Here is a 22992-nt window from a genome sequence, read left to right as displayed (position 1 = left end):
ATGTTTTCTCAGAGGCTAATGTGCACGGTGTTCCTTCACGGTGCACGGTTCCTTCTAGGAACTCCATGACTCTCTCAGGAAATTCTAAATTCCAGATGAAAACCTATTCCTCCTGTTCTTCTGCTTCTTATCAAAAGGTCTTGACATCTCATCTTTAAAATACTGACAAGCATTTGCGTGTAAGTCATGACAATTTGGGAAAATGCTTCTGTGGAAGATGTTTCTTAACATGGTTTTCAGAAGATCTCTTTAGAATAAATTGTGTTGTTCTGATGGGATTTATACTGCACAGTGCTGACAGTTAAGTGCTTAATGGAGCATCTCCATGGGCTCTGTATTACTGTTGAACAAAACACAGAAGTAGAAGAAACACTAAATAAAACACTCTGCTGAATACGGGAATAAAAGTGAAGTCTGGAGGATGGTGGATAAGTTTCACATTATATCTACAAGCATTGTGTTCCAGGAAAAGGCATTCAAATATCACTCCTTTTGTGACAATAACTAGTTGCAAAGCAGTCAATATTTTTAAAAATTTTTGTTGTTGTTAACTCAAGGTGAGAAATTTGGATCGATTGCACTCCATTAATGAATGTGTCACATGAGGGATATATTTTTAAAAAGAGAAAGCAAACTATATGGCGAATAGAGAAGTCTCTGAATGAAGCTAACAAGCTAGTTTTACTGTTCCAAGGAGCTGAACCTTTCATAAGTGCCCCTATCATGGCGGTGCCTGCAATAGAAATGAGCCTGCTCTAAATTGGCTATTGGAATAGCACCTGGATTTTTGCTATACAAAGGAAGGAAACTAGTCTGGATTTAATCTTCTAGCAAGTAAGCAGTCCTCTGCTCTGGCAAACAAACCAGTTGATGTCCAGCAATATGATTCATGAACTGCAATAGATTAGAGTGTTGCACGTATCTGGCTAAAAAGTGTTAAATCCACTGTAAATATAGGCTAAAAAAACTAATAGGCCTGTGCTGGTGGTGCAGGAAACATTGACCCAGTGAGCGAAGGAAAGATATATTATTCCTGTTGATTGGAAACACATAGTGAAAATTACAGATTTTCTTTTTAAGAATCACTTACTGAAATGATTCTGGAGGTTTGAAGCTGCATTGAAGAAGGAAGCAACAGGATGCATGTAGCCAGAAATTGAGGTAAAGCCATAGCGAAAGGTAAAAGATGCACTAAACTGAATTTACAAGAAAGCCATAAAGACTGCATCTTGACCAGATTGCTGGGAGACAAGGAGTGAGCAGTAATTTCAGGAAAGCACTTCAGGCAAGAGTAAAAGCTTAAATGTACTATTGAATGTTATTGAAAAAGAGTATACAGCTAAAGCAATGATATAGCAAAACCTGTTTTCCTTGAAAAAATGTATGTCAACAAAAAGTTTGGAAAATACAAGAAAGAAACTTTAGTTTTGGAATCCGTATTTCCAAAACGCATCAATAGTAGATCTACTTTACATTTCTTTAAGCCGTGAATGAGATTTTGTAAATGAAGAGTGAAATATCATTCAGGTTTAAAACCTCTGGAGCATCTCTATCTCATCCCAACAACAGAAGTGTGCAGTTATGGATCCTTATAGCAGTACCCTTCCCCAAAAGTTTTTTTTATGTACACACAAATATATATATTTATATATGTGTAAGTCCCAAAATAGAAATGTGAAGATTTATCATAATAATTTACACGGGTCACAAGATTCCAATACTTTGAGGTTTTTTGGCAACTGGTTTCTCTTGTTTAAATTTAACTTAAGTAATTTAAGTCTACTAACTTGCAAATATTTCTTGTGTTTTATCTTCACATTGTTCAGCATTGCAGCAGAAAATGGGGGCTATGGAATGTGTGCTTGGGATAACTGATGGGGTTGCCACGAGATCTGAAATATCTTCCCGTATGCTACTGGGTTTTATGCCATTTTGCCTCTGAAATTTGTTTTAAATAACGGTTCTGACAGCTCTCGTTTTTCCTTTGTTAGATCTTAGTGACTGTTACTGGATATTTATTTTTAGAAGCACAAACATATTACAAAAAATACATAAGCCCATTGAGGATGAATAAAATATCTCCATAGTAACATTCCAGATAGTGATGTATGACTGGTTGTAGACAGACTGACAAACTTCAGCCCTAATTCTGTATCAGGATTTGTTAGTGTTGTCTCCTGAGCCCAGAAGTGACTTCAGAAGTGAAAAGACCTCTTTTTCTCTCCTCTGTAGTTACTTAGCAGCAATGACTGATTTTTTCCAGATGTGGATAAATATGAAAATTTATTTTATTAGTTTTTATATAATCAGCTGCAAATGCAATCAAGAACACCCCCTCAAGGCAAATGAATATTTTGGCTTTGCTTCTTTTTTTCACAGAAGAAATCCTACCATAATCATGTATTTTAGGGTTATTTTATAATATGTTTAAATGATATCTTAAATAGTTTAGTTTGAAATCGGTAATTGATATTGATGTCCATACAGTGCCATAAAAGTTTTAATCTGCAGGATAATATTCACTGTAATAAAAATAATCATGTTATATTTTGAAGGCACAGATTCTTAGAAGTCCGTTTAGGTTTTTTTTTCCTCTCTTGGCATTAGTGTGCCCATACCCAGTTCTGTGCTACGCATAATCACATGTGTAATCAGGATCTGAGCCACTTCCCAGGTTCACCTGTGTAAACATGAGGGAAGTTAAATTCCCTCAGCTTCCTTGCAGTTTGCATTGAAACTTCTTTAACTTACTTGCTGTTTATATATTTTATCAGTAGTCAATGTCAAGTTTCCACACACAAATCACACAAATAGACAACTATGATTTCTTTAAAGCTAAATGACACCGCACATACTATATGGCAAATTGAATGGTTTTCAAATCCACCCTTGAAATAGGTGTGATTTCTGTTTCTTTCCTCTAAACCGTTCTGTATTCCAAGGGAATCTGGTGACAAACAGCAGTCACTTATAGACATGAGTCATAATTATGTTGTTTCTCTCTCATTGAAGTTGTTCGAGTTCATGAATTTTTTGGCTGAGAATGTCATCTTCTGTTACATGGGACTCGCGCTATTCACGTTCCAAAATCATATCTTCAATCCTCTTTTTATATTTGGTGCATTTGTATCCTTTGTTTTAAAGAAGTATAACGCTAATTTACATGTATATACATATTTTATATATATAAAAATAATGTGTGCTCTATGTGAAAAAGTTAACACACAAACCAATCTCTTCTTTAAGTACTAAAACTCAAGTTTTTGTCAAGTCGAAAGCCAATCATGTTTATTACGTATATCCCAATAACTGGCTCAATGCAGGTAAGCACGTGGTCTTGTGACAGTTGCTGTTTTGCAGATCTGCCACAAGGCAAATAGCATTAAACCTAATGGGGACCTTTTCCCACTGGTTCACAAGTGGGGTGGGAAATGGGGATGTGCATTGGGACACACCTGTGGGGGCAGCTGGAGGCACACAAAATCTTTTTGCCTCTCCAGAGCCCATGCAGATCTACCAACTGTGAATCTGCCTTCAGACAAATATGTGCCATAAACAGAACTTCCCCAAAGCTACTTAAATTATACAAAGTCCTTGAAAAGCACACAGTTCTGCATTGCTCAAATCTTTCCTTTTTTGTATTTGATATCTCTAGTGTACATGGAATTATTTATATCATCATGTGCCTAAGACACTGGTAAGAAAGCCTGTATCTTTAGTTCTGCCATGGTTTCTCAACAGATCTGTTGCTTACTTGTACAGTGGTATTGATTCTTTTCATGCCAACAATTCACACAATGACTGTTTTGGCTCAGAGCAGCAGCCCTTTGCTTATCACTTTTTGATGATCTGTAATAGCTTTGAAAGTTGGGATCATACTGTTTATTTGTAGTAATTTTTATTTGTAATTTCCAAATGAATAAGAAGAACTGCCTCACATATCCCCTGGCTACAAGATTGGGTTAGGTGACAGAGAAGCCCATTGCACCCCTCAGCAGGAGGCGAGTGCGGCAGTGGGCAGTGTCCCCTGCACCCCCAGCCTGGGAAGGGAGGTGCAGGGCAGAGCAGCCCCCGGCTCCCAGGGCTCTCGGCTCTGCCCCAGCTCTCGCCACGGGCTGGCAGACGGCAGCGGGGCTGCATGATGGCTGAGCGCAGGGCACGGGGGCTACCACTGCTCGGGTGTGTTCTCCCAAGCACACAGGAGCTGTGAGCAGCTCTTGGCCCAGCAGATGTGATACATCCAGGCGTTGCCACTCAAGTACTTCGTGTGTTCTACAGGCCACAGCGTGGCTCAGACTCAGTGCCACAACCGAGCCCTAAGGGCCACAAAGACAAGGCGGGGACGGAACCTGCTAAACGCATGTATAAGGAGCTCTGATTGTCTTTTTAAATCTGAAATAGCCCCATGTTTCTAATTCAGGTAACTTTTACAATCGTTTCACAGAGGAGTAACAAGGAACTCCTTTCGAAAAATCTCCAAAGAAACAGTGGGGGAAAAAAGCAAAGAATGTTGGATATAGACAACATGAATTGTCAGGAAATAAGAAAGTAATCATGTCCAAAAGTACACTTATTCTTTGCAAATTGCTGCTCAAGGAGATTATACCATCTCTGCAACTGATGGCAGGCATTTTACTGAAGGACTGAAGATGAAGTCACATGTGATACAAATGTGATGAGTAAAAGCAGAGTGATTGAAGTGGGATATATAATGATGAATATAAAATCAGGATGTCTGGGGAAGACAATCTCTGCCACTGCACTGCATAATGAAATTGGAACAAGAAGGATCTGACATGTAAAATATTAAGGAAGATAATCTCATATTCATTTTAATTACACTTTTAAAACTTTGGAGAAATATTTGGTTTAAGTTAACTGTTTTTTTCAGTATTTCCTCCACCATTTTCCTCAACAACTTACATTTTAGGTGGCAGTTTTTGCAGCAAGAGCTTGCAACATATATCCACTTTCTTTCCTTTTGAATTTGGGTCGAAAACAAAAGATTCCCAGGAACTTTCAGCATATGATGATGTTTTCAGGTGAGTGCTATTTTAGTATTTTTGCTGTCCACATTTAACAACTGACAAAGCCAGCTATCACAAAGAAGTCATCTTAAAACTCAAGATAGTATCTTCAAAGCTACTGAAGCAAATGGAAGTATCCTCAACAACTTTATTGTGCTCTGGACCTATTTTAATTAACTTGTTTTGGAAACCTACCACCCAGGAAGCCAGTCTTTCAACCCATTGTCCAACATCTATCTGCACTTCCAGGACAATTTGGGAATACTATGTTTTTATGTTGTGTTGTTTTAGAGGCACCTGTAGTACACCTGACCGTATGCTTACATACCAGCAAATAAATATCCAGCCTTGAAGATATTAGTACTGATACACAAATCAGACACAGTCTTTGGCAATTCCTCTAACTTCAGGAACAGTTTTACCTTGAAACATGAGACCAGGAGACTTTAATTCCACAGATTTTTTCATATGTATTCCAGCCTGATATTTGAGAATTTTATTTTCCAAATTCAGATTTTATTCATCTTTAACTCTAGTTAACATTGCAGAACAACAAAAAAAAATCCAGAAGAGGGAACCATGTTCTATTCTGATTTATACATCATCCCTTGAACTGTTAAAATCTCAGCTAGATTCTATATTTTTGGACTTGCTCAAGCTAGAAATACCTCCACTTGATTTTCTAATGGTAGTTAGAAAAAACTCACTCATAAGCTAAGAATATTTGTTCAGTAAAAGACAGAAACACAGATCCCCCAGCACCATCGATCAAATAATTTTCTAAAATTAGAAAGTTAGCACTTTTTTCTTCCTTTTCTTGCTTTTTATAAAAAAGCTATTACAAATTTGTATAGATAAAAGTTAGGTTGACAGCCATGATGTACACTGATCTATTTAGGCAGATAACAAGTGAAGTACAGTGCGCCACATTTCAGGCTTTCTCATCAGGAGTTCTCCACATCAGGGTGCCTCATTTATGCCTATATAATTCCATCTCTCTAGAGAACACAGTTGTTCATTTCTATATCCATTCAAATCCTTCTGCTAAAAGCGGCCACTGAAATTGTCAGTTAATACCAGCTGGACCGTAGTGGGAGATGGTGACATACATGCATTAGGAACTGGCTTTGAGACTGCCTGCTCGCCTACAATTGTTACCTGGGTAAGACGTATACACGGATCACCAGTAGAGTTAACAAGTGGCCAACTAGAAAACAGCATGAAAAACAGCTTCATATCGTTAGTTACCTAGTTTCTGGGCCTCATTTTTGCTTTTATTTTTCGTCAGATGAAGTATACAATTAAAAATTTTCTAAAAATATATCTTATTCTTCAGCTTCTCTGTCCTTCTTTTCTCCAGTCAAATTTTATCCTCCAAAGAACTAGGAGCAGAAAGCAGAAAGCCAACAAGTGAACTTGAGAACTCACTCTCACACATTAGCTTTCCAGTACAATCTGGTAGCTGAGAACTGAAAGTAGTAGTATTGAAAGTTTCTAAAATGTAAATGTTAAAATACTCAGAAAAGTAAAGTTTAACTCTTTTCAAAGGAACACTGTATTTTGCAGAGAAAAATCTCTTTGCAACATTATAAAAAAGTCAACAGCATCATCTGCAAGTAGAGCAATAAAGACTGACTGCACGTCACGATGCCCGCAGCTTCACGCTTCACAGAACACACTGGATTTGTGAATCTTCTGTGGAATTATACTTTTTAATTTGTGCTCAGTTAACAATAACATTCTTATTTACTATAAACTGATCACCCTGTGTATAGCGATAAACAGTGAAGACAGTGACTGCCAGAAGAAAGACACATTTCTGATATGCATAAACAAGGCATTAAATTTTGAGTTTGGAGGAAGACACTTACTGCCTATACGAGATCTGCAGCAATATTCTGGTAAAACATCAGGTTCTAATCAAACATGGGGGAAACTGGGCTTCCCTCACCACAGCACCACACACTAAGATGTAGTAAACAACAAATTTGAGGTTACTTTGGTTTTCCATTTTATCATTGCCAAATACACCAAATATTTACTGCTTTCTTTGCTGAGTTTTGCTGCCATAATCACCATGAACATCAAAGTCTGAAAAAAGCAATTAAGGTCAGGCAAGTACATTGTCAATTAGCATTTGAGTATACCTTACTCTGCAAAGAATTCTACCAAAGTAATTAAATTCTGCTTTTTGAGGAGTATTAATACATTTGAGAAAACATGGAAGAGTTAGGCTTGTAAGTGGATTATGTAGCATTTTGATTTATTACATTCATCTGCTTCTGCCACTCCTCTAACAACACATTACAGAGGGTAGATTCCCTTTTACAACTACGTTTAATCATGATTCTTGATAATATTCCATTGTAAATTAGAACTGGATTAGTCTTTGTATAAGCCCAAGCTTCTCAAATTAAGTTCAACATCAGCTAAAATGAGTAGGCCAGCAGTCTCTGATCACGTGAAAAAGAAATATTCTGATGTCTTAAATTGTAAGGGAGCTATCACTATACACTAGCTGTCTATGCTGCATGAAAAATGCCTCGTGTCAGTTCAGACCCCACTATGATGCCTTTAGCTAGAAATAAAATTAAAAGGGAAGGAAACTAAACAGATCCAGGTGGACTTATTAATGGCAATAACATGCTTGATATTTGGGCATCACTATTACATAGCCAGGAGGGGACTTTTTTCACAGGTACAGTGCTGCACCTTCCACGCTTCTTCCAGTATCTCTATTTCCTTTTTACTGTGCTTTCCTCTTTTCTACAGCATATAAACCAGCGAGAGGCTTGTGGGACATGGTGCTACAGGGGTGGTTGCTGTTAGCATAAGACATTACAGCAGCAGTGGAGCCTGAAAGGGTGGAACACAAATGCAGCAGAAAACCAAAAAAAAGAAAGCCTGTGTACAGGCAGCTGTTGTGCAGGCATTTACATCTGCACAGTCATATGTACACGGTGGTGGGAAGCATCAAAGTGAACTTTACCAAGAAGATACATATGAAATCAGCTAAAGGGGAAAGAAAGCAAGGAAGAAAAGATCAGAGCACTATAGTTGAAACCAGAACACCAGATTTACGTACAGAAAGTCTCCTTTCCTGGCAGATTCTCTCCATGCTACCCACAAACACTGCTGCCCTCCAAGGCTCTTCAGAAGGACAGGTTCAGAGTGGTGTGTTTGTGGAGTGTGAGGAGAGGATAGAAAACACTTTTTCATCCTGTGGGCCACTTAAGCTTAACCCTGGGAGTGCTTTTCTTTGGAGACCCTGACACGTGAAAGAATATCTTTTAAAAAAGTGATCCCTAAAGGCAGGCACAGCTAGCAGGAAAATCTGGTAGGAAGTCTGTGACAGAGCCCAAAGGATCGATGGATCACAGCACAGATGTGGAGCTGCTGTCAGTGCTGCATCTCTGAAAGATGAGGAGAGACAATCTCTGCTAATGGTTCATCAGAGCCTTTTTCTTCCACTTTTTGCAGGTGTAGCTGAGATACCAATGTCCACTGGAACCAACTGTTCCATTGTTCTTTGTTGGTATTTTTCCCTGAGGTGTGACAGAAACCCTGACCTTCCTTATCTTCAGTCTAGTTCAGTATCTTACCATCTTCTGAGATTGTTAAAAATCCCTTCCTTCATTTGTGGTGTTATCTGGAATGTGTTCCTGGAAAGTATATAATGTTCCTTGCTCTCATCAAGTCTTTACATTTTAGGTTATATTCATCTGCTTCCCATTGCTTTAGTTGGAAGCAAATGCTTTGTTTATTTATTTTACTTTAGACAACCTCTTAGTTGAACCTGAATTAGCTCTTACAGACCACGCTGAGCCTTTTATGCATGAAAAATGCAGTGAAGGCACTCACTGTTTCTCTGAACTAAAGAAATACACAGTCCAGCACTCAAGAAATAGAGTCTTAATGACATATTAATTAACAACTCTTCCCTAAAGACATGTTCGAGATTTAATATTTCACATACCATTGTGATGCAGCTGTGGAAAGCAGCATTGTTTTCCACCAAAATGTAGCCACCAATAATTTAAGCATTTAATCTGGGTTAGTCATCTAGAATTACCACTATAACCACTGGAAAAAAGGCCTTTTCAATAGCAGTTCATCCCCTCCTGAGATATACGTTCAAAACGTGCTGGTGTTTTTTCCCCATAAGAAAATAGGAAAGCATGTGCATCCTTATGTCTTTTACATAAAAGCAAAGTCAAGGACAAGCCCACTTGTTGACTGCAGTGTTATTTTCATAAAAGGAGAGATTTTAAACCTGCTGCCTCTGACCATTTTCGGCTACCGTAACTACAGTCTGGTACTTCCTGGCAGAAATGGCTTTGTGTTGTTCTCTGGTAAACTGTCTATCTTCTATACCAAACAATTCACATTCCAGCTATGTAATGTTAAAGAGCTTTAAAGTTCTACTCCAAAAATAGCTGCTTTTTAGCAGTTGATTAAATGATTCTGCATATGCTATCAAGACCTTACAAGAGGTTTAATTATTAGATTTAATCTCTCAATACTTGCAAAGTACTTTTTGGATTCAGTGTGTATTGTATACATGTAATGGTCTTACTCTCCACATTTATTTTGTGGATTTTTTTTGAGAAAACAATGAAGTAAATTTAAATAGATAAATAAAAAACATTGGAAAATATAGAGTATTACTTGTATTATACATCCTGAGGGCTGGAGGACTAGTTGGCTTTTTTCCTCCCTCTTTTTTTTAAATGTGTTGCTCTGTGAGGACCTATTTAGTTAGCTTATTACTACCTGGGGCTTTTTTTAAAAAGAGGACTTTTAGCTGTCCTCTCCACATTTTAAAGTTTTTGTTTACTCAGTCTCTGTAGGTGTATAATTTTACAACTATTATAATGCTAAAAATCTACATTCATTCTGCATCCCCTTTTTAGATACTTCAAATGATCTTCTAAAAACTATTCATTGTTTTTAAGTCCTAATTGTTATGACTGTTCTTAGCACATTGAAAGATTTTAAATACATTTAAAAGAAATTTTCTATTGTTTCAAGGAAGACATGGGTAGCATACTTGGGTACAGATTTTAATGCCAACCCTCTTTGTCACATGCACCTAGTTTCAGTAGTCCCACTAAAGTCAGTAAAACAACACAGTGAATAGATTTCTCTCTTAACATGCATAAAGTCCAGATTACTAATTAATTTGCAATTATTTAAGACGAAGGATTCAGTGGATGTAAAACAAATGTGTGAATATGAGAGTAGTTTCATTGTCCACTTTTGCAAGGTTGCTTATACTTCCATTAAACACCATCCTTTCAATTAGCACAATTCAGCGTTTTATAAGTATGATCATGGTGTGAAAATTTCCATTGCCCTTGGAATTGGCTTTGGGCTGAAAAGAGTAAAATTCTGTTTCTCCATCACATTAAGTTAATCATTCTTGTCTGTTTTTCAGGTTTACGTGGTGCAATAGCATTTGCATTGGCTATTCAAGACACAGAATCCCAGTCCAAACAAATGATGTTTACCACAGCGCTGCTTGTTGTGTTTTTCACAGTCTGGGTGTTTGGTGGGGGCACAACACCGATGCTCACGTGGCTTCAGATCAGGTTAGTACACTCTTTACAATATCAACCATCAAAATAGAATGCAATCACTATGGATCTATCACTGAGTTCCTACAGCTTTCTGAGGCTTACTTACATGCTTTTTAGTAGAGTTGTGCAACCACAAAGGAAGTATTTGGCTACCAAAGAGAGGCAGCGATTCAAGACTACAAGGAACAGGTTCTTCCAAAGATTGTTGTGGGTTTGGACCTAGAGGTAGATCCATCCTTATTTCCTTAGAGTTTGTTTCACTACTGTTCCTTTTAAAGTCCGTGAATAAATGTTAGCAGCGTCCTCCTCACCGTTGAAGAAAGATCTATAAAGGCAGATATTGCCCTCATCCAAAATGTGTATTCATTACACAAACATATCATAAATAATGTATTTCTGATTATAATGTGAATATACTAGAAAATCTAGCTGCATTAGTGCATCATTCAGCCATTGATTTATTACTCATGTTTTATACATGCTCCTTCACTACATTATTTTTTAAATTACTTCATAGTCACTTGTATTCACAGGCAGCAATAAATGACAGGGCAGATTTAAAAAAAAAAAAAAAGGCAAATAGGAAGCTAGAATAAGGAGTATCTAATTTAAATGTAGCATCCTGACAAGTGTGCTTTTTTGAAACACCACTTTTAATAGTAACAGTGTAACACTATTACTGAGTTCTGGTTACTTCATAACCCATTTGGAACTCACTGCTGTGATTCATAAGGTCGCCAAAGAAAACCTCAATATCAAGGTAGGCTTGTAATTCAGAATTCCTTATCATCTTTTCTATATATAGCATATGTTTTCTTTGTTTACAGAATGATATCTGATTAAGAACCCTTAGTGTCAGATGGTTGCTATAAAATATCAGCTGAAGATAACTAAACTGGAGTTTAACAAAGAGCATAGATAAAAGCCTGCAGACAAAATAAGGACTAGCACACAATTGTACTGTGTAAACAAAAAATGCAGTCATCTGTATGCAATGGGGCGTCTTCCCATTTCTGTGACAGTTTGATTCTTTTTCATGACATCTCTCTTATGCCCCATAACGTCAACCAGGTTCATTACAGTTTGGGTATACTCTGCCACTATCACTCATCTTTCTGAGATTTGCCACTTTTTCACTGTTGGTCAGCAATAACGTTGCTCTACATGGCAACAGCAGTATGGGGGAGGAGGAATATTCTCACCAGATCTTGTGGACCAAATCGCTTTGGATTACTGTCACAGGACATTAAGGAATAACTTTGAGAATATAGTATGGGAAAAAGTAGGTGGGCCAGTAGTTGTGTGTCCAGTCTAAGGGCTTCGGTCACTGGATGCCCGTCCTGGTCTAGCTCTCTAGGTAATTTTTACAATGAACGTTGCCAAGTGCTTTCACTAACACAAGCAATTTAATTGGATACAGTGGCATTTCCTCTGCTCCTTAGTACTACCCAGTGGCAGGAAGGCCCACAAGACCACAAATGAGGAGCTGACTCATATTAACTACTTATACCCTTCAATGCAAGCACGTGCTTCTTTCTTTACCCACATGTACAACTGACTTTACCAAAGATACTGGAAGTAGACAGTCATTATTGGTCTGAAATGTTCCTGTCTTTGGGAATCTCATCTGAATCCCAGCAGATCTGCCAGGCAGATTTACCAATCAAATAATTTGGTTTTGTAACAAGGATATAGATTTTCTTACTATAAAGCTATTAGGTTCACGATTCACACTTGCTTTCCTGACATCAGAACACACACCTTTATAAACTATGAGTGTGTGGTCAAAATGAGATAAAACTTTAAATCAACATCTTTAATTACAAATGTAACTTGAGGCTCTGATTTCTTTTTCTAGTGAATATATTTAACTGTCTTTATAATTCATTACACCTCAGTGTGGAATTTCTGCTTAGCTACCAGCATTTGTCGGTTTAGCCTTAAGTAAATTTGTTAAGTAATTGTGTTTAAAGGTGGTGGTAATTCATGCCAGTTGATACCTGTATGGATTCTAGCAGACCTGGGTTTGCTGAGAGAGTTATAGGGCTACTCCAAATTCCACCATCATGCTTGGGGCACAGTCCCCCAATATGTTTGCAATGGTGCCTGAACAGCAATTCTGCGCTGTATCTATCTCCACTTTTTTTTATATAAAATTAGAAGAGAGAGATTGTATTTTTCATGCTAGTTTGGAGGGTTCAGCTCACAAAGCCAAGGGAAACTGTATTATGAGTACAAAGATTATATGATTGTCTGTAAAGAGACTCATTGGAATGGGTTGGTATGTCATCAGTTACAGAAAAAAAAGGGATGAAGCCAGTGAAATGCTGCAACTATGTAAGAAGAGGCAGAGAGGTCCCACACTAGCCCTTACATGTTCAGTTGATGTGGATTTACAGTGTGAACCGCTTCTGTATGACTCTCCAATGCTTTAGGGAACCAGCTTTACCACTGTTGTCCAAATCCAAAGCATAACACTCAATCAGTTAATCTAAACAACTATAGTTATTCACATTATCAAAATTAAGTACTTACAGGAAATGAAAAATATATGAATGGCTGTTTTAAGGTCGGTGACCACAGTGGATTTCCCTATGTACCCTATGAGTTCCTGTATAGGTAAATATTCTCAGGAGACAGGAACAATCAAGAATACAGTGATCAAGTGAATAACACTCCAAATCTGAGTGTGCTGCTTTTTTTTTTTTTAACTATTTTTTTAACTATTTAATTATAAAATTATTATCCAGCAGATAATGTATTTCACTGAACAGGAGGCATTCAGAGGATAATAAAGAGGAATATGTGACTTCTGAAACTATTTGGATGAATTGAATCTTATTCATATACATTTTGTGTGCAATCTAGCTGTATAGAATAGGCTACAATTCTGCTATCAGTAGTCTTATCCTAGATAGAAGTGATTGAGTTTATATGTTACAAACAAACTGATCCACGTTTTCATTTTAAAACATGCATAAACCTTTCATCCATTAAGTTGAAGATATATAAAAATAACATAAATGGCAAATAACTGGCACTAATATATTTACCATTTGCTCTACCATAATGCATTACAGCATTAGTCAAGGTGAAAGACAGTATTCAAAATCTGTACAGCCCTCTCAATGTAAATTGTTCTCTACATATTATACTATGTTTCAATGATTTATTGGACACTCTGTAATTTGCATTGTGAAATTCTTATAATGGTGACCAAGACTCCTCATGTATCAACAGAGTATCAGGGAATAGAACGCTGACAATTTTTAAACAGTAGTAGTAATAGTCTTCTGAAAAAATCAATCTTTGTTTCCATAATAACCAGAATGTCCATAAGCTTCCACCTCTCCTCACAGCAATAGCATCTGATCTGCTTTTCTTTTTTTTTATTAAGTTAAAATTCAACTTAATGTAAATATAATCTGTCACTATTTTGAGAAAAGATGAAGATGTGTCCTCAGAGATAACTACCAGCTGATTTATTCCATGAATATGTGTGGCTTATACAACACTTGGAAATTGTTGCCAAAACATACAGTAAGATATTATCAAAACTAACCATGCACTGCTGAAAAAGGCTCCATTTCCATCTCCCATTTAATACATCAATATCACTGAACAATCTCAAAAGGTTGCAGAGGCCAGCTGTGCTGACAGCTTTTGTAAAAATAAGCTTAAATGGATCCCAGGAGTTAACCCAAGTTTTAGGTTCACAATTCTAGGTCCCTTCATTTAACAAACAAATGATATTGAAGCATATGCTCCTGCTTAAACTATAGCTTGAATCTAAGAAAGGTTCTTAAAGCCTTGGAAACCTGACCTGCTCATGGCAGGATTTATGTCTACGTGTCTCCATAAGCCAAACTATAGTTTGAAAAGAAACACATACCAATCATTCTCATCATCTTACTAGCATATTTACCCAGGCAGAGCAGCCTTCAAAATGAGTCTTAAAATTTTTGGCAAAATCTGAATATTTTTTAACTTTGTTCTAAAAGAATGAGACATGTTTTCAGAAATGACTTATTTATTTTAGCTGTCTCCTTTTTCAGATACATTAAACTCTGAGTTTCAGAAAGCATTGAGTGTTCCCTATCTGAAAATTGGGCCCTATTTAAATGTTCCCAGTTGTCTGGTGCAGTAACAAGACATTTCTGAGCACAGAGGCATATGCACAGTCAGTAACAGTGTTATCAGCTGGCATTCTGAGAGCAGAATCAGTTGCACCATGTTCCTAAATAATACTTTATCTTTTGGCTTATCTGAGAGGTATAACTAGAAAAAAAATTACCTTTACTCCCCATGTGAACGGGCTACAAAATACTGCTCTTGGCAGACAATGAATAAACCTGCATCAGCATGTGAGAATAATATCATGATACATCAACAGCAAAACAAAGTCATTTAAGCATGAGTTCACAGTCAAATTGAAGTATTCAATAAATGTGCCTTTGGAGATGCTGAGTATTACCTGCTAAAGCTTTTGGATATATGTCTCACTTCATTCCCTATACTCTGATTAAAAATAGAGAGCTACATTTTACAGTAAGCCTGCAATGAGAGGTTTGGGGATAAAGGATCCTCCTGACAGGCAGAGCAAAAATACAAAGCTGTTAATAAAACATGTCCTATAAAAGCATTGTGGTAGGTATTAGGTCCTGTTTGTTTATCATCACCTCCTGTGTAAATGTTTGTCAAGGGATTTCCAGACTCTTTGTATATCTCTTTGCAGCAGTTCTTCAGTGAATAAGGAGATTTTTATTCCATATTCTAAAGAAATGCTCAGCAGCACTGAACAGTAACTTTTAATACTGTGCCTATCTGGCCATTGCCTTTGGTGTGTATTTTAGAATCTGGCCGTGCCCATGTGCCTGGCTGCCCTTGAAAACGTGCCCTCTCTAGTTCACCTAAAACTGCAGTTCTAGACCTCCAACTTTCTCCAAATACTAATGCCAGAAGCCTGGCATAGCACATTTAGGGTGATGACCAAGGCTGTCCAAACTCACATTCTCAGCAGGAGAAACTCCTCATTGCACTATTCTATGAGAAAGCACCAACCCAGGAAATTAATCTAAACAAACTGTTCTTCTTACCTTCAGCTGTAGGCTTCCCTAACTTCTAATTGACCTAAACTTTCAGATTCACTTCCAGAAGTTTCCCAGAGCTCTGCTTATTCTATTCACTGTTCAGGTTACAGCTGTATAACTACCAACAGCTGTTTCTCTTTGCCCATCTAGGCAAAACTAAACCTAAAACTGTCAAGGTTATACACCTCCAAAACCTTCTTTGCATCACTGGAGCCAGAAGGTCTCTGATGGTGAACAGCAGCTGGTCATTCATTCACATTGTGCTGCCATAAATACAGCATGTGCTTTAATAGAGTCAGTGATCTCTGAGAACACAAACCATAAAAATGTGTCAAGTGTAAAAAGTAAAACTCAAAAAACAACCTAATGCATATAACAAGAATAAGATGAAAGGACTCATCTTCTATAAATTAAGAGTGCTCAGACCTGTTTGAAATGAGTACATAAGCCAAGGGGATATCATTGCTGTAGGAACTTGTTTCTGTTTTGTACGGGACACGATGCTGACTGGCTAAGAATCAAGTGCAGGTAAACTGGGAGCAATACTGTTATCAGCATGAAAAAAAATCTGCTATTTGCAAGGGTCAGGCATGCGGTAACCCCCCAACCAGATCTACGGCCATGAAGGAAAGCAAAAATAATTTACGGATTACACATAGACATATCTCTATCACTGATATGAAGCCACCAAAGTCAAAAGAGTTGTCTCAAAGGTCTTTCTCTTTATTCTTCATAGACCAAATCATTCAACCAGCCCAAATACGTACCCTTATGCAGTTTACCCATATATATTTTGACAGCAAACCTGCATTGAATAATGCTGACAGAACATAAGAATTCAGACAAAAAGTTACAGAAAGATCTGATTGGAGGACTTCTTACCAACTCATATAATATATTGCTATTTTAGCAAACTACGTTTTTTAAAACAAAGTTTTTAAAGTTTTATTCTGAGTTCTTGTTGTTCCACTTTTAGAAAGTTCTCATGTAAAACATTAACAGACCAGAATCTTTTGTGGAGGTTTCCTTGTGGTATGGCTACAGCACAGTTCTCTGAATGAAAAAGGAAAAAACATTATAGGACTGTCTCCAAAACATTTTGAGAATCTGGCTTAGCTGTTTATGCTTTTGAAATAATGTCAGCTAACTGACTCTGTCACATCTGAAACACAAAATAACATGATTCAGTGTTATGGTGTAAAAGTTGGAAGATCAAAACACTGCTAACTTCTAAACTCCCACCCATTACCATATTGCAAAACTACTGAATACAGTAGGAAATCAGCGTTCAGCAGACATCAGCACCCAGAAGTCATGAGCCAGCAGAATTTAATGCCATTGGGAATGTTAATATATCCCTTCACAATGAAAATGTAATGTAGGGATAAGCTAATCTTTCAAGAAGTCAAGACTTTGTGGGGGTTTTTTTAGTATCCAACCCTTTAATCCATCTCTCCAGTGTCAGAGGCTGAGGTTGTGCGTATGTTCACCAGAATGTCCCATTAGGGATGCAAGTGGGCAGCCCGACTAAGTGCTGTGGCTTGACTGCTTGTGACCATGGCTGTCTACCAAAAAAATTGGTTGGTAAAGTAAGATTCTGTGCTTATCCCAGCTCTTTATTGACTGATTATAGACTGCTGAAAGACAGAACTTCATGACAGAGCAACTGGAGTTACAACATGACCTTGGCCAGTATTGCAGCACTACAGTTTCAGTAACAAAAATATTCTTTTCATTATTCCCAAACTCTGTGTTCAGCTGTGTTCAAAGAGATGCTGCAGAAAGACAGTTTACAATGCCACAGTGGTAGCACTTGTCGCTGCCAAGTGGGAAGCTTTGATCAGATTTGGTCTGTACTTTTAAGTTTCTGAAGTTGTTCTTTCTGCTTCCCAGAAGAGTCCCCTTCAAATTAAAAAAAACAATATTATGGACTTCGGCAAGAGTTCTGCCTTATCTAGCAAGGCAACAGCTGTGGTAAGAAATCTCAAGGGCTGCAATGGTGGTAAAAATGTGACTGAGCCTCAGGGCTCCAGAAGGGAGGTTCTGAGCAGGAACCAAGGAAGGATGCACTTGAGATCGAAGGATTAACAGATTGTTTTAGGCAAGGTAGATGGTGCTGCCTACATTACTATATTTACCAGTTATACAAAAATATTTGTACTTTCTTCCTTTTTTTTATAATGACATAGAGTCTTTCTTATTTAAAAAAAAAAAAAAAATCTGAGTTCTGCCAGAATTAAGTTCCATTTTGGCATCATAGGGTTGTACCATCTGTACCATAGCTTTATTCACTCTCCTTTGTCAGTTATAACAGAAAAATATCTTCTTCAAGAGCACATCTGTAGAAACGTGTATGAATGGGATCTATGGGAGAGGTGGTGATATAACTCGACTCCTACATCACCTAGCTTAATCCCATAATGTATGCTTAATGGAAGTCTTTGGACAACAAACTGCCTTAAAAGTTATCTAAACAGGATGTAAGCAATATTAAAATTCATGATTTTCATGTCAGCTTCTATTTGCAACATCTGCTGTGCTGTGGGCACACGGGTAGAACTGTGTATTACTCAACATTGTACTGAATGATCAAGCTATTACCAGCCACTGCTCATTTTCAACTTTAACTTGACAGAAAATTCCTCTCATGTAAGGCTTCTTCCATCACTAGATTGGGGTTCTTCATCTTTACCTGATAACGAGGAAGAGCCTGTGTACACATACGCAGGCAGGTCACAAGAAGAGCCAGAGGCCACGAATGCATTGCAAAGAGCAAGTTTTATTTTAGTTCCCTCTCTACTGGGGGATCTCCGAAGTCGCACCTGAGCTCCCAGGCAGAGGTGACACAAGCGGGGACGCAGGCGCTGGTAAGTTCAGCCCTGCTGGAAGATCGCTGGGCCTGCTGAGCTCGCCTGTTTTTCAAGGCTTCAGGCAGGCGCAGCCTCCCGCTCTTGCTCACAACAAAGCAGGAATCTCAGACATAGTGATAAGGTGCCTAGAGTTTCTCACAGGCCTATGTTATCTAACACAGAGGTTCTACTCATCAAACACACAAGGTCAGTAAAACAATTAGTGTGATGTATGTGCTTTTTCTACAGACAGGTAGGAGTCACTTGAGCGTATTTACATTTAACCAACCTCCTCGTCAGTCTTGCGCTACGTTCCCATACAAGCCTTTCAGTTACTGAGGATGGACACAACCTGCAGCAGCCTGCTGCATGGCTAAAGGACAGACAGCACCTGTCTCTTGGGCATTTGTGAACTTTCTTAATTGTTTTGCTTGTATTTCTTTGAACACATTTTCCTATTATCATTTGCCAAGAGAAAGGAAGGTCAGTTTAGAAAAGGAGGTTTAATTAAATGGGGTTTTTTTTCCTGGCCTTGGCACGTTATCTCCTCTATAACTGTATTCCTTTGGGTCTTACTTCCTCTAGAGTTCTTGAAAACAATTTAGTGAAAGTGAAGGATCTGTTGACTTAGTATTGAAAACGGAATATCAGCCCATGTTCAACTGTAATTTGCAAGTCACCACAACACAGAGATGAACAGTTCAATTAAAGGCAGTACATTTTCAAGTACTATTATATTTCTGTGCACTTTGTACTGTTTATTGTTTTGTTTTGAGAATACTCATGATCAGTCTAACTGGTATTCCCTCTCTTTGACAGAAATAGCTCCAATAAACAAAGTCCTTTCTTTGTTTCTAGAGTCATATTCCTCTTTAGCCATAGTACAGTAAATATTTTAAATCATGCTGCAATAAATACTCCTGTTGAGAGTCCAATTTCAGCCAAGCCACTTCAGCCCACTGAGTTCCTTTTAATGCAGACACATTTTCAACAGAGATCACACTGTCTTTGCGTAGAAAGTCTTTTAAATCCCAACAAAACCCTCTCAAATCCAGAAACACCTGTAATGTAACAACTCTAACCATTAATGCTGCAATTATTTTAAAATTGCTACTGTCCTTAATTGTACAACTTTCTGCACCTGTGAACATCTCAAGGGCAGCATTTTGCCAAGCATCTTTTACACCGATGATAGCTTGAATTTTCCTGCACCAACAAACACTAATTGCATACACATGAGAAACCCTGTTGCTGACTCCCTAGGCTCTCCTCAGCATTAGAATACTACTGATTTACATGCAGACTCTTAGGTCACAAAATCTACATTGCTATTTAAAAGTTAAGTCTCACAATCACAAAGAACACCATGAAAATTATTTAAAAATAAAACTAAAGCAGACACTGTCTCATGGTTATCAAGGGAGAGTTATGTCACAACACCCATCTTTGCTGCCAAGCCCTCTCCTTGCTCCCACACAGTACTCCAGGTGTGACAGAAAAATAGTCATTTAGGGTTGACTTAGGTAGGAAACTGGCTTGTCAGTCCCTCTGTCCAGCAGTAGATGGGTAACAAGAAATCCAGGGAGACACAGGAAAAGGCAAAGTTTCAGCTTCAGCTGTAAGACTTTTAGCCACTGTATCAGCAATTTCAAGTTGGGTCAAGTCCATTAGAGATCATTGTCATTAAGCACTTAAGTAATTTGCACAGTAATCTATTGATTACTTGTGACACGGGTCACAGAGATCATAAGATCAGATTCTGTTTTATCACTTCATTCCCTTTGATCTGTTATACTAGCACAGACTAAAACATTGGTTTAGATACTAGTTAAAGATCTTTGTTATACAAACATATTGCTAGATGTAATACTTTCCCTTTACCTGGTGGTCTTTGCCACCAGTTCTGGATTTATGGGAATGTATACCCACAGCATGTATGTAGTATCTACTTGAAACAGGAAACAATCTGGTGTTCCTGACTAAAGACATATTAGGGAAATACATTGTGCTTCACACAAAATTACCTGTGAGCAGAGAAAACTTCTTGGGGCACACCCACGCTGAAAGGGTTAATGTAATATCTGCTTTATCATAGTAGCTAGAACACAATTAGCCTGGGAAATGCTATAAATCAAGAAGCAATATTAAATTGGGCATTAGATGTATTGGATGTTATTATAAAAAGAGAAATTGGATAATTTCCTTTCATTTCTATCTGAAAATGAGAAATCATCCAGGTAATGAATCTCAGTGATCTTCTGAAATGCGTATCATTTATTCGCAAGTTACTTTTCTGCTAAGATAAGGTGTGCATTTGATCTTTCAGAGTTATTTACCATAGCATGTTGCCTGAATGATACTCTAATGAGGTTTAGAAACATTTGTGTTGCAATAGTCCGTGATAACAAAATAAAAAGACCAAAATGTAGAGGACTTGGGTTTTCTGACTCCAACTGTGAAAGGCAGCCCTGGGCAGTGGCTGAATGGGAGATTTTGGATGGCAACTGTGACTTGTGCATGACACGTACCCGACTCCTGCTGCCTACTCTGTTGGTCCTTATTGGCCAGAGGGGTCTAATTTGGGGCACAGTCTCCTAACACGGCAGACAAATCCCACCTCACATACCTTTTATTTCTAGCTCTACATAACAACTGAAAACAGGAAAGGAAGGACAAAGTGAAAGATACACTTTTATTGCTAGAATATTTAGCACAGAAGAAACTGAAAATTGCAGAGTAATACAAAAGATCCGTGCCTTTCAGTTTACCAGGAATAAATTATAAGATGAATTTTCCACATGCCAAAAACCCAGGATAGTTTAGATATTTCCAGAAAACTATAAATAAACCCATAGCTTCCAGCAGGATGGGTGTCAATTAAAATATTTATTATCTTTCGAAATACTGTTGCTTTGAGATATCTGAGTACACACACACACACACACACGTTTTCTTCCATTTCATGCAATCTTTTATTTCTTCCATTAAAATGTCTCTCTCTTATACAAAAGGTAGCTGCTATGCAACAGTTGACATGATGAATTTGTTAAAACTACAAAAAAGGAATCAAACTAACTTATCTGGAAATACTGCTAGAGAATGTCTTAATTACCTGGGTCTTCAGAACAAAACCGATGATTTATTACTTTCTACCAAAACATGCCCAATTATTTTGGACTCTTATCTCTAACTAGTCCACCAAAATTAAATTGGTGCAATCATAAACCCAGTCGACTTCAAGCATGTGCCAAAACTGTGTTGTTAGAGGGTAAGCAGAAGGTAGAGAAAAATAATTTGAGCCCTTAAAAGTTTGATATAAATATGTGGTACAAAATCCTGGCTATAGAAAAAATAATGATCACGTTTGCTGAGATGAATCTTGTATCCCTGCTTTTTAGATATTGATCAAGATACCTCTTAACTCTATTACTGATCAGATAGTGTTGCTTTTCGCAAAATAATTGCTCTGAAAATTCACTGAACTTTCACATTTTAAGAACTGTGTAATACTGTCAGCTGGCCTCAAAAATAGGAGGGTATGAAATGAACATGTTCTTCACAGTTGTTAGTTTGCTTAATTCCCAAAGTGTGTATGGTCATTCTTCACTCATTTTGCTTGACAAAGAATATTAGAATTCCTTTACTAAGAAAATGTGAAATGAATGTTTCATTTTAAAGGGATGAAAGTTTTCATTTCATTTTGACTTAAAATATTGTTTCAGTCTGAAAAAAAAAAATAATCTCAGTCTTTCTCAGTTTAAGCTTTCCTGTGTTTTTCCTCTGTTATCAATTATTTTATGGAGTGCAAGAACATTTAATTCCATTTTTAAACTATACACAAACTATAGGAGAAAAATAACTAAGTAAAATCTTTTGTCTTCTACCAAGAAAAAAGATGCTAACTGGGAAGAGAATTAGGTCTTAATGCTCTTATACAGTATATAGGCTGATAGAAAACTTGTAAATCTAAACAGAAGCAGATGTTGGTATAAGTGGCTGTATATGGGTTTGCAGAGGACCTTAGTGACAGAAGAGAACTGTGTGACGTCAACTTTCATGTCTCCTGAAACTTTTCTCTGGAAATTCTGAACTTTCTGTTCTGTTCTGTAGAGTGGAATAAAAGCTCTGGCACCCTTGATAACAAACCTATCAAATTGTTCCAGAATTAGTTGAATGTGAAAGGGTAATTAAAGCAGATATTAAATAACCTAGGCTCCGTATAGCAGTGTGGGCTTTTTAGCATTTAGTAAACAGCAAATTACACTATAACACAGGCTTTTTGTAGTGAATTATCAGTGCAGAAACAGCCCAACAGTGATTTGCTAGTGAGTACATCTATGAGATTTAAATGAGAAAATTACCTCTTATCTCAGCAAGAAGTAATTGATTTCAATGCACTTAAAGCATATTATCGGTTTCTAGATAACAAATAATATATAAGAGAATT

At 37.4% G+C, this 22992-nt stretch overlaps 1 protein-coding gene across 1 annotated transcript in view; it reads left to right on the top strand.

Moving 5' to 3' along the window:
- Positions 1 to 22992, top strand: part of SLC9A9 (solute carrier family 9 member A9) — a 197091-nt gene that overhangs the window by 104138 nt on the left and 69961 nt on the right. The window contains exons 10-12 of the mRNA XM_065640255.1: positions 3013 to 3126; positions 4931 to 5042; positions 10465 to 10618. Of these exons, the coding sequence (XP_065496327.1) occupies positions 3013 to 3126; positions 4931 to 5042; positions 10465 to 10618 (380 nt within the window). The remainder of the gene's footprint in view (positions 1 to 3012; positions 3127 to 4930; positions 5043 to 10464; positions 10619 to 22992) is intronic.

Source organism: Caloenas nicobarica, chromosome 8 (assembly GCF_036013445.1).
Source record: "Caloenas nicobarica isolate bCalNic1 chromosome 8, bCalNic1.hap1, whole genome shotgun sequence".
NCBI classification, from domain to species: domain Eukaryota; kingdom Metazoa; phylum Chordata; class Aves; order Columbiformes; family Columbidae; genus Caloenas; species Caloenas nicobarica.
This window is presented reverse-complemented; position numbering and strand designations above follow the sequence as displayed.